Genomic DNA, 12,049 nt, shown 5'->3' with positions numbered 1-12,049 from the left:
GGGTCCTCGCTTCGCTCGTATTTTCTTCTTTTTTTTTTGCGGTTGAAGTTATGAGTTGTCTTTGGTTGAAGTCATGATAACGGAGGCTAACACAAAACAGAACGACCAATACCTCGCCACTTCCCTCCCCCACCCCTTCGAAACCCAAGCGCAGTACGAGCGCTCGCTCCGCATCCCTGTTGGTCCCGAGTGGACTACCAAGGAGACTTTCCAGGATGCTACCAAGCCCAGAGTCATTCTCAAGCAGGGCATCATTGCGCCCATGTCGAAGCCTGTTCTTTGATGAGTTTGGACATACTTCTAATAGCAAGAGGGTGTATATCCGACTCGGTCAGTCGGCTAGTTGGTTGGGTCATTGGTGGTTTTTCTTTCTCTGTGGGCTGGTTGGTTCGCTGGTGCGGTTTTGTTCGAAGGATGGTTTGCTGGGTACCTAAACATCTGCTCTGTTTTTCTTGTTTTATAGTTTTATGTCAAGGGGCTGGGGACTTTTGTGCTAGTCGCATACAAACATACCCACATACATATACAAAGGTATCTTTTTGGGAATCAAAGGGAGGTTTTTACGGTCAATGTCAATCAAAAGTTTTGCATGTTTACACAGTAGCTAGTCTTTATGTTCATAGAGACGGCCGGGGAGTTAATGGAGGTGTGTGTGGTGTTATGACATTGCCGTTACAGATCGTTTTGAGTTCCAACTAAGTTTTTAAAGAGAATAGGGAGTCAACGGCCATCTCGTGTAATCTTTCGTCAACATTATCACCAACGTTACGTACCCTTTTTGCCCTATTCAATGGATGGCTTGGGCGATAAGTCTTGGACTGATGTGGTGAGGTAAGTTATACCTCCTCTCTTCTGAAGAAATCACCATGTTGAACGAAACAAACTACTGACTGAACGCATCACTGGCGACTCAATCATTGACAAAACGCTTACTAGTAAAACAGTGGTATCATAACTCAAGGAAACTCAAACTCAAAACTAACTGAAACGGAACAACAACTAGGAAACTTATCACCGTGCCTGGCACATATTATTCCCTCCACTTTTACCCAGAACCACTCACTCCCCCCTTTGCTCTCTCGCTCCATGGATAGGTATCAGGCTGACTAACTCTTCCAAACTCTCAACCAACAAAAGAGCAAAAGGATATCTATCTAGAACCAAACTAAAATCTGAGGGATATCAACCGTAGGGAAACAACAAAACCTCTCCTCAGAAATCAAGCAACGTTAAGCTTCGGCTCACTAGCCGTAGGAGTAGGAGTACCCCCCGTACTGAAGAACTCATCAGCAGTCACGAACCGATCCAATCCCGGCCTACTCCCCAACGTCCCTGGGGTTCCGGGCGTAAGAGGCGTAGGCAACGACATGCCGATTCCCCTCGTGGCATCCAGTGGGTGGGTAGTATAATTCCTGACCTCGACTTCGCGGGGAACGATGTGCTCGTCGGCCTGAATCACATTCTGCTTCTCGCCGTCGGCTTCCACTTCGTGCTTCAGTGCACTTCCAGTGCGGGTTCCAGCTGCTGCTGCGTCACCGTCACCTTCGGCTACTGAAGTGGCGTCATCAGCACCACTAGGCATCAGCGACAAGTTGTCCCTTGACGCACCAGCGCTGGTACCCGGCGGACTCTGCAGAATGCTGGTGCCGGCCGTCATCCTGCTCTTGCCACTCTGCAACGTAATCATGCTAGCCGTCTCGGCCTTCTTTCCCAGACTAAACGGCGTAGCCAAGCCATCCACAATGGGTCTCTTCCCCGTCGCCCCGACCTCCGGAGGCTGATGATGCTGCTCCTCCAGCTCTCCCTTCCTGTAGGCCAGGATATCCTCGATCTGCGGCCTCTCGTGCTCATGCTCGTCATCGTCATGCAGATGATGCTCCCCCGTCTGTCCCTGGTCCGCAACGCTCTTATATCTGGAGCCCGACGCTCTGGTTCCGAGTCCGGGACGCTCGACGCCGGCGGCCGTCTTGCCTTGGACGCCGGTACCTTCCTGGTTTTTGATGTCGGAGTAGCTCCGAGCGCCCTCACCGCCGTCGGCCGCCTGGACAGTCTTGGTGGAAACTTCTCGGCGGTCGGCCTTCTCCCCGCGCGCCACAGTCATCTTGTCGTGCTTGCTGCCCCATACGCCCCAGAGACTGAGACCCCAGCTCTTCTTGTCCTTCTTCAGGTCCTCCTCGCGGTGGCCAATCTTTCTGCGGCCTGCGAGTGCCGAGGGAGGAGGGACGTCACCGCCAGGAAAGACTTCGTAGCCGCCTTCGCGCATGTCCTTGATTCTCTGCTTGTGAACCTTGGACTTGGTTGAAGCGAAGCGGGAATCGAATTTCTTCTTGTGGGCGAGCCATTTGCGCACTGGACCGGGCTTGATGACGCCAATGGCGTTCCGGTCAACGCAGCAGGCTGGGAGGTCAGAATGCTCAGGAAGGGGGAGGAGCAGACCGGTGGTGGTCACGCGTTGGCGGATCATGTGATGGTGGAAGGGCGGGAGAGGGTCGCCTGCTTTGCCGACGGCGTTGGCCTCGTTCTCCTTTTCGGCAACTGTCTTGGCTCTCTTGTTTTTGGACCTTTTAGTCTTTTTCTTGGGCATTGGCTTGGGATCCAGGTAAGGTTGGGTTGGGTCAACGGCAGGCTCGTGGGTAGCGTCATCAGACTCATCCTCGCCCTCGTGGCCGGAAATGACAGAGATATCGTCGTCATCGAGAATGTCAATCTCGGTCCGCTGAGCGCGAGCAAGTGCCCAAGCGCCGAATTGGGCGATGGCTCGGAACTGGTACTTGGCTGGCCGTGTGAAACTCAAAGTAGGAGCCACATGGCACAGGTCATCCCAGACTTGGAGCTGGACGTCGGTTGGTGGGTATTTCTTCACTTGCGCCCAGGCGGGCTCGTCCATCATGGCTTCGGGTGGAAGGTATTGCTCGGGGTTGGCGCACTTGTGGGCCAGGTAAATCTGCTCGTCGCGCAAGATCTCGGCGCCGCCGGTCATGATAAGGAGAGGAGGGAGACCACCCAGGGTAGGTTGCAGAACAGGGCTCACAAGAGGGTGGTTGAGCATCTCATTGGTGGTGTACATCTGGATCTGCTCCTTGATGTCGATCTGTTGGCCGTCGATCATGAGCGACAAGCGAGTGGGTTTGTCGAGAACGTCGCCAATGGTGGGAATGCCGCTGTTGGAATCCGAACTGCCCTCTTTCACGCCGTCGCCCTTCTTTTGCTCGATGGCAATCTTCTTGAGCTCCTCCATCTCATCCTCATCCGGTGGCGGCCATGCTCTAGACGGCCTATGATGGAACCCAGAAGGCGGAACGTAGTCCAATGGACAATCTCCCGCCACACTGGGAAACGAGTGCGTAAGATCGACCCAGGGACTGATCAAGACTGCACCAGCGGGTAATGGGATGCCCTGGTCTCTCAGAATCACCAACAACGACAAGACCATGCCACCACCCGCCGAATCACCCGCCAAGATAATCGTTTTGGGCTCCTGCTGCGTCAGCAGGTACAGGTAAGCAGCCAGGCAGTCCTGCAGTCCACACGGGAAAGGGAACTGCGGCGCCAGCCTGTACTCGGGCGCAAACGCTCGGGCCCTCAGCTTTCGCGCATGTCTCTGTATCATGAAGCGGTGCTCATTGACACTACCAAAGAAGTACGCGCCTCCATGAATATAGAACATGACGCGATTGCCCGGGTCTGCGTTTTCCTTGCGCTCTTCGTAGTCGGCCTTCATCTCGATCCATTCAGCCTTCAACGGGCTCTTGGGTCTGCGCCATTGCCACCACTCGCGACCGCCGACGCGGCGAATACCCTCGGGGCCAAGCTGTTCGTGGAGAAGGTTGGCGGCGTAGGAGAGTTTATCTTCGGGGATCTCGACCTCATCGACGCGAACCCAGGTAGGATGAGGGACCCATTGGCCGGTGAAGGCCTGGAGTTCTTCTACAGGACGGGTGGAGGCAAAGGCGAGGAAGGAACGGATTAGGTGGAGGCCTTCGTCGTACGAGAGTCGCTCGGTGGGTTTTTGGCGGACTTTTTTACGGTCGAGGTACTGATTTGAGCCATGTTAGAGAACCAACTAACCATGTGTGGATTTCTTGTTGTGACCGAAAGAAGATTAAAGTTCCTCCCGGTGGTGGATCGCAAGTAAAAGTGGGAAGATGGGATGATTATTCTAGACTGCGTTTATAGTTAGAATACTACAAGTAAGAAAAAGACTTACATGACTGAAGAGGGTGGAGACGACTGTTGGCGTAACAGCCATGCCAATCGTCGCCGTGTTGAGAGGAGGCATCTTGCTCTCCCTATTTTGTTTACTCAGGTATTCATAAATGAAGGACAAAGATGTTTACTTGGGAAAAGAGACGGAAAAGAGAGAGCACGGACAAGATCGATTAAATATCAGCCAAAAGCCCAAAGCAAGGGATCGGGCAAAGTTGAAACGAGAGCTGTCAAGGGGCTGGGATGGAGGCCTGGCCTGGCTGGCCATCTGAAAAAGGGATTGGCTGGTACCTGAACAGGACACGGGAAGGAGCCTGGAGCGGGCGCTGATTTGTTTAGTTGGAAAAAGAGAGTCAAGGAACACCATCCAATGGGCGACATGATGTCATCCCGTCCATTCACAAGAAAACAACCAACAACAGGAAAAGAGTGAAGAGCTAGGTACAGTATGAATGATTGAATATGTCTGGTTTCGAGTGGGGGCAATCACATCTTGCCGCGTTGTGGATTAGGATTAGTGCACAATGTCTCTGCATTCGGTATCGAGTAACACAAAAAGGGGAAAAGAGCAACTCCAAGATTGGATTTTGGTTGGTGCCGAGAGATTATTGAAATGACGATATCTTCTGAAAGGGAACGCTACCCTAGTCGGCGGCACTTGTAGCGCCCAGACTTGGAAAGGGAACCTGGCTCCAGGGATCATTCCAGGTCCAGGCCTTCTTTATGCTCGTCAGGCACAAGCAGTCTGGGGTGCATAAATGATGTGCTGTGAGCGCACGGGCCACTTGGACGGGAGTTTAGGTAAAGCGATAAGGTAGGCACCATTGCACGCGAGTTTTCAGTGGATGCTTCCAAGGGACCAAAGCCCCGCGTCACCTCGAGCTGCCTGTCTCGCCGAAGCCATTCCACTGCAGCACGAATTGTATCCAGGTCATCCTCATCGTCTTCAATTCTACGTAGATATATCCAAATTGTATAGTCTTGCAACACCACCAACTGAATCTAGGTTCATCTTCTTCAGCTAGTTGCTATCGGATCGTTGTCCTCACAAAGCGACCCAACTCCTCCACTCAAGCCCCAACAGCATTGCGTCGGTATCACCTCAACACCCCGCAGACCCCAAGTCACAGCCAGGGCAGAGCTGCGCAGCTTCGACTCGACTCTCAACCTTCAACCACCATCCTCCTGTCTCGAGTCTTCCCAGCGTCGCCAATCCTTCAACACAGTCGCATACCCAACTTAGCTTCGGCGCATACAACTAATCAAAATGGCGACCCAATACGAAGGTACTTACGCTTTCTCCCCCGTCCCTTCATCTCCTCCCACCAGCGCATCACTAACCACCCTTCACCCACCAGTCGAACACAACATTAAACCCTCTTCCACCGCCCCCCGCCGCCGCAAAGTCGACATGTCAACCTTTACCTCCCACCTACACAACATCGCTCCCGAATCCTCCACCCCCACCTCCACCTCCGCTTCCACATCCTCGCAGCACCACAACAACCCGCACGCGACCCCCAACCCCGTCGACCTCGCCGCTCTCTACCGACTACTCCAAGACCAAATGGGCGTGCTCGCCCTCTCGGCACCGACCGACGAAAACCGCAACTTTCTCAACTCGCTGATCGATTCTCTGGAAGAGGACATCCACCGCCCGCCCACGCAAATCGAGGGTGTCTCGCAAGAGTTTTTGGATGGGCTGGACAGAGTGGACAGGAAGAAACTAAAGGAGGACGAGCAGTGCCCGATTTGCGCCGAGAGGTATCTGGATGATCAGTATTGTCTGGTGGTGGAACTGCCGTGTCATCATAGCCATCGGTTTGATCTTGAGTGCGTGGGGCCGTGGTTGAGGAGTAAGGGGACTTGTCCGATGTGTAGGAAGGAGATGGGGAAGAGGAGGGAGGTGGTGACTAAGAAAGAGGAAGAAGAAGAGGAGGAGGAGGATGATATGGATGGGTTGTATGCTTGAGGGATTGGGTAGTAAAGGGAAGGAGGAATGAATGGGGTTTCGAAGGATGGATGGTATACCACGTGGACACTTTGCGCTGGATGAGAGATATGTATATATATGTAAAGCGTTAAATGATTGATGTTGAGCACAAGGAAGCAAGCATGATGTCGATGTCTATTAGGCCTATATGCCGATAGGAGCAACAGTGCTGTTGTACCTGTACCATCTCCCATACCATCGATACCTATAACAAAACAAAAGCCAACAAATGAAACCCATCATATCTCATAACACAAGATGCAACCCAGAACCGTCTTCTCGTCTCCGGCATAGTCCTACATGGCGCTCGATCCCCTCATTACATCGCGGCAGCCCCCTCCTCGTCAACACGAGTTGTCTTTTCCTGGCAGAATACTGTTCCTTCATACCAGTCCTGTTGTGTAAACAATATCGCTCTCATCCATCTCAATCCCCTCAAGCATCCATCGCACTAACCCCCTACTCCTTACTCCCATGATAGTTCGTCGTCCCCCCTTTCTTACTCCCCGCCGCCGGCCCACCACTCTTCTTCTTCTCCTTGCCCCCACCAGCCGTCGTCTTCTCCTCCTTGGACATGTCGCCCTCAGTAGGATTATCGCCCTGGGGCTTGGAGAACTGTCTGTTGGCTCCACTGGTCTCCAGCGGGTTGCCGTTGGACTCCTTGCCCGCTGACTCGGTCTCTTCCTTGGGCGAGGTCTTGTTGGGGTCAAAGGCCGTCTTGTCGAGGTGCGCCACGTCGTCGTCCGAGGCCGAGACGGTCCCTTCGGAGCTGGCTGGGCGGAGGGTGGTCCGGTCGGATTTGAAGTCTTTGGCGGTTTGGAGGGGGGGAGTGGAGTGGTAGGCGCGGGTTGACCCGGACATGAGGGGAGGAGTGGATCTCGTGATGGAGATGGAGATGATGGATCCGGTTTGGATTTGGTTCGTGGCGGCGGCGCTGGCGCTGGCCCGGAGGAGGGCCGTGGCGCGGGTGAAGAGGGTTCGGGAGGCCATTTGTGATTTTGTCTTGACTTGGTTTCTTGGGTAATTTAATCTTCTAACTGCGAAATCTGCAAAGTTTTTACTCGTTTTCTTTTTCAGTTTTGTTGTGGTGTTGAGGAAGACGCGATCACATTGGAAAGTGTTGTTGTCCGGTCTAAAGTGCCTTGATGCCTGTCAGGAACAAGTGACGTCACCAAGGAACAGATCGTCCGCTGTGGGGCCAATGGACGGCATTGAGGTTTAACAACTCAGCATCTGATCCAACACATTATCTCGATGCCGGCGAGTATTGAGCTTTTATAAGAGCACTAATGGATATCAAGAGTGAATCGCTTGTCAACATTCTCTGGTGGTTTTCGATTGTTAGAGGATGTTCTGTCCAAACATCCCTCTTCTGTCTCCGGCCCTCTCTCCGTCTCTTGCCTGCCGCCGCCCACCACCTGCTCTAGTATCTGTTTGACAGTATCTGCCTGCCAACACCACTCTGCCATTTGACGTCCGTGCGCAAGTGCAATTTCCGCCAGGTGCAGGGAAGTTTGCACTCGTGCACAGGCCATCTCTCAAGACCTACTTAAACAGGGCCTCCCCTCCCACTTCTTAGCCTTTTCTTCTTCTCTTTTTTTTTCTTCATACTTACCTTGGTTGACTGCGCGGAGATCAAGAAGACCGAGTAGTATGGCGGAGAGCCTGCATTGCACATCGTGGTGCTAGCCGTCATGAATTGTCCTTCGGGGCCGTTCCGGCCGTAATTTTTGATGTCGAACCAAAACAAATCTTTTTTTTTCACTGTGATCGTTCCTCGAGGGGGGCGACGTGGGGAAGAACGAAGCTTCAGTTATCATGGCTCGGGATGTAATACATACAGTGGCAATATTACGCTGATATTTCTGTTGCTGTGGTGAGCAGGGCTAAGTTCTGTCGGTCGACTGATTTCGTGATCAATAGACTTGTCGCCGTCGTCATTCTGGCAAGTCGGCAACCACCGCAATGTCCAGCGCTGCCCGTTTTCTTGTGTGAGTGGTCTTGATTGTAATTTCCCATCCTCATCTGGCACAGCAACGAGCTTTCATCTCCCGGTGCCGTTCCATTCGGATCACCGGCACCGCATTTCCTCGCAATCCACCTCAGCTCGTCCCCGTCGCATTGCGGTCCGTGATGCTCCCGTCTTGGGTTTCAATGGCAAATCTCCACGTTCCACCATGTTTCAACCATCAATCTCCATCAGCTCCCTGCCGACTCCACGGACGGACGTTTATCAAGGTCGGCTTGCAACCCTATCCCACAACATCACCGCCGAGGACCCTTGATGGCTCAGCATTAGGTAATCGGTCCCTTCCGGCATGTTCCGTTTGCCATGTAGTATGTATTTTGCGCTGCAGATTGCGGTGAGATGTTGATGGGATCATAATCGCCATATAACAGATTTGATATTCCTCACAACGGGTTTTGCCAAGGCATACGAGATGTCGTACCATTATCTCGAGCAAGCTAGAATGGTTCATTGTGTCTCCTTGTTTCCGTAAGATCTTCAGGAAAACAATTTCACGACGGTTAAAGAAAGGGTCAAGACAGATATGATAGAGTCTCTCCGACTGGTCAAAGTGCGACGTCAGTTACAGTAGTTGTCTTGGATTCGAGCTTGAAGCTTATTCATGCTTGCACACTGAAGCTATCGTCAACAGAGCTACACTAGGTAGTTTCAGAGAGGCACTAGACTAGTTCCAGCACTGGTGCATTCGGTAGTTCTCCTACCGAGGCCGTGCCAAGTGATGGATTGATGGAAATCGCGGAATCGTTCCATTGTCTCTTTCAGTTGTTTCCCCAACCCATTTCAGCATGTCCGCCCTCAGAGGCACGACCAAGGGAAGTTGAGAGAGAGAGAGAGATGAGCGAACCCCCAGACTGGATGACGTATAACTGTGGTTTCATTTTCTCCGCTGCTAGGTTGTTCGATTTACGCCGGAGTAATGTCCGAAGCGAATCCATCTTTAATTTGATCTCGCAGACTGCTATCACGGACATCAAGGCATACCATACCTATCATATCGTAGCTGATATGTAATCAAGGATCGCACTGCTTGCAGTACGCTAGAGGTAGCTTTCGGAATTCGGCTCAGGAGACGACGATATCGAAATATATCATGATCGGTATGCTTCCGCGATGAACAAGCTATCTCTGACAGCACAAGATAAGACATCCAAGCACTGTGTTTCACAAACCATTAGAAACATGCTAACTGCTCTCCACAAATATAGTCTCCCGGCATATCAATCACACTGGCTTAATGCTACGATATAATGTACTATCAAGGGTAGGTAGCGTAGACCGCTAATCTGATCTAAAGAGAAGTCACCAATCGATGCCCTCGTTCGTCTTCGGTAGTTGTAAACGGGAGTAAAAAGAAAGATATCCGATTACGAAGATATTCACCCATTGTCTAGGTACGTATGCCTAGAACTCTGGGGAAGCGAGATACACTATGTATGTATGTACCTACCTGTGCGCACAACTCCTCCTGCTCTGCCTAGAGGTACACTACCTACCTACCTATGTAGACTAAATATCTCGGAATGGCTGTACCCTTCACCGATTCTAACGGCGTTGCCTATGATATGATGTTTTTCCATGCCCTCCCCCTTGAGGTTCATGTTCTCCACGATCATGATGTTTGAGGTACCTACACACGGGTTAAGTTTTAGACCGGGCATCAATGATCACAAAACAGTGTTTGTTAGTACGTAGAGGAATGTAGTGAACATGGAACAAGATTGCATTGCAGATAGCGATCTCTCGATGCAATGATCCCAGGTTTACCTACCTACCTTATTCAAGGATAAACGTTCAATAGGTAACCCCCGTCGCACGATCGATTTGGATTTGAATTTCGTTTAAATCTTCCACAACGGGAAAGGTAGACGACTAGGTAGACGGACGGATTTCCCCGAACGTCACACCGGATAAGATTGAAAAACATCGGAACATACGAAAATGGAAAGCTTCCAGAAGAGCGGTAGAACAGTGGACTGGGCATTACCCATCCTGGTTCCGGGGGGTCAAGTGTCAGGCCAGACACGCGCGTTGTCGGTGGTTGGGGTTCGAAAACCAATCAAGGCAGTGAGCCGACCAATCGACCCCGGATCACGTTCACCTCTCTTTTTTCAATGGCTTTTGTCACATTCGGAGGAGGAGGAAGAAAGAGGCGGGCGTGGCGGGCGTGGCGGGCGTGGCGGGCGTGGCGGGAGGCCAGACCAGGTCTAGTCAAGCCAAGGGGGGCGCTCGTGTGCGTGTGCGTGTCGTGTGCGTGTCGTGTGGGAGAGACGGAGAGGCGGCCTTGAACGGACAATGAGCGGAACGGAAGGATGGCAATGGTGGGATGGTAGAGATGGGACAGGAGTGGGATTTGGTCGTATGCCACTTGACAAAACTGGACCATCTTATCCGTTTCTTGCTACCATAACATGATGAATTGATGATAGGTACATACACGGCAGCTGCGATGTAACCCCTCATTTGTTTCAGAGTGAACACAACTTGAAGTTGGGATTGAAACAACATCGATATCAGTCAGCACCATCAGACAACCTACTCTCACCAGGACTGGAGCGCAGAGATACCTCCCGCTATATACGATGCGCTGCTATCGCGCAAGAAATACTTGGGTAGAGGTAGGTACGAACCGGGTGGGTTGAACGACATGGACATACATACCTATATGTGTAGTACTCTACATACCTGGGCGGTGATAACTGATAATAATAGGGACTCGCGGGTTGTGGTTGCGGATGAGTGCTACCTACGGTTTGTAACGGTGAGAGGGTGAGACGGTGAGACGCGTACAAACATTACGACAAGATGTCACCTACCCTTGGGTGTATTGATAAGTTTGATGATTTGCCTGGTCGTCAGTCGAACACGGTAATGAGAAAAAGAGAAAATGTGAGCAATCAATTACTCAATCGATGTGTTTCATAGGTAATCTTGGTTACGCCAATTGCTTGGAAATCAGGTAGTTGCGAGCAATCCTTCAACGTTGCAGCTACCCGAACGCTGGTTAAACCAGGCACAAAGCACAAGGAAAGCACGAAGCACGAGAAGTCGAACGGGCCCCTGCCGTTGAAGGAAGACTGTGGACGCGTAGCACTATATTCTTGTCATCTGTTTACTTACACCAGATGAGAGTAATTCGGGCAGGCCGTGGTGAGAATGTTATTATCAGCAACTCGTTTCGGATGATTTGAGTTACCGTTGGCGTTGGAGGTTTCTTCATGTCGTTTGCCTAATATCATCATCATCAACATGTAAGCACTTGTTCCTTAGTTCCCAACAAAATGGTAATCCGCAGTCAGTATGCCCAAACTCCCTAAAGATAACCCGCCATCAAGAAATCATGGTTCTGAACGTGGGTAAGTAACACCAACCCAATGAAATAAATGGTGGTTGTGACGGTTACACACATCTGCACTTGCCATGCTCCAATCCAATAGATTATCTCATCCCGCCGCCTTTCAAACAGTGATAACTTGTGCATATGTAGTGTAGTGTATAGGTGCATTTCTTGTGCCGTAGTTCGCACGTGGTAAGGCAAGGATATTCCTATTCCGCCCTCGTTTCGGCCTTGTGTCAATGGTTACTAGTGTAGAGCTAGGGAAAACGCTGCCAGGTTTTGATTCATGGTGCGGAAATGGCGGAAGAAAACCTAAATCTTTTTTTTCTTTTTCTTTTTTTTTTTTTCCTTTTTTTCTTGTCGAAGATAGCTTTTTTCTTTCGTTTGCAGTTGGTTTTTTTTTTCTTCTTTTCGTATTTGGTGTTGAACCGAGATTTTCGCATATCAGGGGGAGGGGGGGGGGGGGGGGGGGGGCCCCCCCCCCGGG

At 51.3% G+C, this 12,049-nt stretch overlaps 4 protein-coding genes across 4 annotated transcripts in view; 2 read left to right on the top strand and 2 right to left on the bottom strand.

The window, feature by feature from the left end:
- The window catches only part of NEUTE1DRAFT_86982 (uncharacterized protein), a gene marked incomplete at both ends in the record, with an annotated part of 4,015 nt that extends 3,467 nt beyond the window's left edge, over positions 1-548 (top strand). Inside the window, one exon of the mRNA XM_009855691.1 lies at positions 101-548. Within this exon, the coding sequence (XP_009853993.1) occupies positions 101-283 (183 nt within the window). The remainder of the gene's footprint in view (positions 1-100) is intronic.
- Positions 549-933: 385 nt separating this feature from the next.
- NEUTE1DRAFT_148450 (uncharacterized protein) lies at positions 934-4,279 on the bottom strand (the record flags this gene model as incomplete). Its single annotated transcript, XM_009855690.1, has 2 exons — positions 934-4,036; positions 4,208-4,279. 2 exons carry the CDS (start codon positions 4,277-4,279, stop codon positions 1,220-1,222), a joined length of 2,889 nt encoding a protein of 962 aa, XP_009853992.1.
- Positions 4,280-5,327: 1,048 nt separating this feature from the next.
- On the top strand, positions 5,328-6,313 carry NEUTE1DRAFT_68293 (uncharacterized protein; the record flags this gene model as incomplete). Its single annotated transcript, XM_009855689.1, has 2 exons — positions 5,328-5,492; positions 5,565-6,313. The coding sequence occupies 2 exons, from the start codon at positions 5,474-5,476 to the stop codon at positions 6,176-6,178; spliced, it is 633 nt and encodes a 210-aa protein (XP_009853991.1).
- Positions 6,314-6,598: 285 nt separating this feature from the next.
- Positions 6,599-7,189, bottom strand: NEUTE1DRAFT_131661 (uncharacterized protein; the record flags this gene model as incomplete). The annotated part of the gene is made up of 1 exon (XM_009855688.1): positions 6,599-7,189. The coding sequence occupies one exon, from the start codon at positions 7,187-7,189 to the stop codon at positions 6,659-6,661; it is 531 nt and encodes a 176-aa protein (XP_009853990.1).
- Between the last annotated feature and the right edge of the window lie 4,860 nt (positions 7,190-12,049).

This window comes from Neurospora tetrasperma (assembly GCF_000213175.1).
Source record: "Neurospora tetrasperma FGSC 2508 unplaced genomic scaffold NEUTE1scaffold_6, whole genome shotgun sequence".
In the NCBI taxonomy this organism is placed as follows: domain Eukaryota; kingdom Fungi; phylum Ascomycota; class Sordariomycetes; order Sordariales; family Sordariaceae; genus Neurospora; species Neurospora tetrasperma.
Note: the sequence above shows the minus strand (reverse complement) of the source record. Positions and strands in the feature narration are given on the sequence as shown.